This window comes from Echinops telfairi, unplaced genomic scaffold, assembly GCF_000313985.2.
Source record: "Echinops telfairi isolate 266 unplaced genomic scaffold, ASM31398v2 ScPeMD7_2;HRSCAF=8, whole genome shotgun sequence".
Lineage (NCBI taxonomy): Eukaryota > Metazoa > Chordata > Mammalia > Afrosoricida > Tenrecidae > Echinops > Echinops telfairi.
Window position 1 is genome coordinate 18704060 of NW_022103898.1, and position 2140 is coordinate 18706199.

The 2140-nt window shown below is 54.1% G+C and overlaps 1 protein-coding gene across 1 annotated transcript in view; it reads left to right on the forward strand.

Annotated features, from left to right (window-relative positions):
- PRDM4 (PR/SET domain 4) overlaps nucleotides 1-2140 on the forward strand; it is a 31266-nt gene that overhangs the window by 270 nt on the left and 28856 nt on the right. Inside the window, exon 2 of the mRNA XM_004700324.2 lies at nucleotides 58-324. Coding sequence (XP_004700381.1) covers nucleotides 314-324 — 11 coding nt within the window. The 5' untranslated portion in view covers nucleotides 58-313. The remainder of the gene's footprint in view (nucleotides 1-57; nucleotides 325-2140) is intronic.

Consider the following 2140-nt stretch of genomic DNA (forward strand, 5'->3'; position numbering starts at 1 on the left):
GGGGGTCGGGGGCTGCGTGCTTCCGTGGGTTTGGTGACCGTGCCCGTACCCCACTAGGTTAGGCAGCGCCCCTCCCGGAGCTTCTGGAGGAAAGGCCCCAGGTGGCCCCCGGCATGCCCCATTCCAAGGCGGGGTGCGCGGCTACCGGCCCTCGGGAGAAGTTGGGTGGCCCGGGGCGGCCCCGGGGACGAGTGGCCGCGTTTGTGCAGCGGTTATGAGCAAGATGGGGCGGCGCGAGACCCTGCAACGCAAATCCTGATGCTGGACCCCAGCCTCCCGAGTGGTCATTTCTCCGACACTTGGCCCCAAGCAAATGCATCACAGGTAAGCAGGGAGGTTGGCCCGGCGCTGGGGACCTCTTTGGAAAATGCCGCACGAATGAGAAGTCACGAGTGGCTGCCTTTGTTTTCAGTGCCACTGGAAGTTTGTAAGTGTGATGTGCCGGTGGGTTCGTGTCCCCACACCAAGCCCGCTACATGAAGTTGAATTGGACCCGAAACAACCCTATAAGACAGTAGAGCACCGCAGGGCTTGGAAGACTGTAAATCTTTAGGGACGCAGACAGCTTCATCTTTCTCTCTTGGAGTGGCTTGTGAGTGAATGGCCGACCTTGCAGTTAGCCCTCCCAAGGCTTAACACACCGTGTCCCAGGACACCTTTGGGCCCTAAAATCTAGACCAAACTCACTGCCATCGAGTAGATGCCGGCTCTTAACGAGCTTGTAGGACAGGGTGGAACCAGCCCTGTGGGTTTTCAAGAGTGTAAATCTTTACTGGAGTAGAAAGCCTTGCCTTTCTCCTGAGGAACTGGCTAGTGGCTTCGAACTGCTGAGCTTGGGGTTAGCAGCCCAACTCATAGCCACTGTCCCACCAGGGCTCTGGAAGCCAGTGTGGGGCTGCATGCGCTCTCATTCAACTTGACTCATTCTAAATGGGAATGGTGACGAAAGGGTCCACAGAATTGGTTCTGACTGCCCTGGCCTGCCTCCACCTCACGGGTTGTGCTTGAGCCCGTTGTTTAGCCTCTGCCAGTCATCTCGATGAAGGTCTTCCCTGTTTTTTTCTGACCCTCTGTGAGGCATGATGCCCTTCTCCAGGGACTCGCCCTTCTTAGTAACATGCCCGAAGTCCAGAAGACAACGTCTTAACCATCCTCAATTCCTTCAAGTCTGGTACAGGAACCCTGGTGACAGTGGGTTTTGCATTGGGCTGCTAATAGAGAGGTTAGAAGTTAGAGCCCACCAGCTAGCTGTTCTGTGGGAGGAGGAGGAGGCTTTTGTAAAGAGTGAGTCTCAGAAACCCACAGGGGCAGTTCTGCCTGCCCTGTCAGATCACCGTGAGGCGGCACTGACTCAATGGCACCGAGTTTGGTTTAGGCGTTTGGTTGTGGTACAGGGATCATAGGTGGTTAGAGTGGGGAAAGCGAGGTTCTTAATTCTGTAGTCTTCGTGCTACAGCACCACCCTAGGATAGCAGAGGGGTCCAAGGAAGGCTTCGACCAGGCTGTTCTCTTGTGGCTCTTTCCTTGGGATGTACAGTTTAGAATGACAGCAATGAAACACGCCCATTGGCATTCTTGAATCTCGTGCATTTTGCAAAGTGGCTACATTTCATTGAGCTTCTTAAATGTCATGCTCAGAAAAGGCTGGGACGTCAGCAGGTGGCCAGAGGTTCACACACAGGCCAGTTAGAGTAAGCTGTGGAAGCAGGAAGGAAATGATTTCATGATGACAGAGTGAGGCAAGGAGAGTGTTCAGAACCTTGACCTCCCCTGGCTGTCCTCTCGAGATGGCTTCTTCTCCCTTCCTGTAAGCAAGGTAGGTAGAATAGAATGACACTTCCAAACCAAACCGAACATAAAACACCCTCACCACCACGGTGGCGGCAGTTCTGACTTGCGACTCTCTAGGACAGAGACTGCCCCGTGGGTTTCCGAGGCTGTACATATTTATAGGAGGAGCAAATCTCGTCTTTTCACCAGTGGAATGGTTGGTAGATTCACACTGCTCACCTTGGGTTGCCAACTGTTGTGTGCTGGCCGAAGAGTTGATTATGATTCACAGTGGCCCTATCTGACAGAGAAGAGCCCTTGGGGTTTCCTAGGCTGTAACCTTTGTGCGACAGAGCCCTGTGGTGGTGGG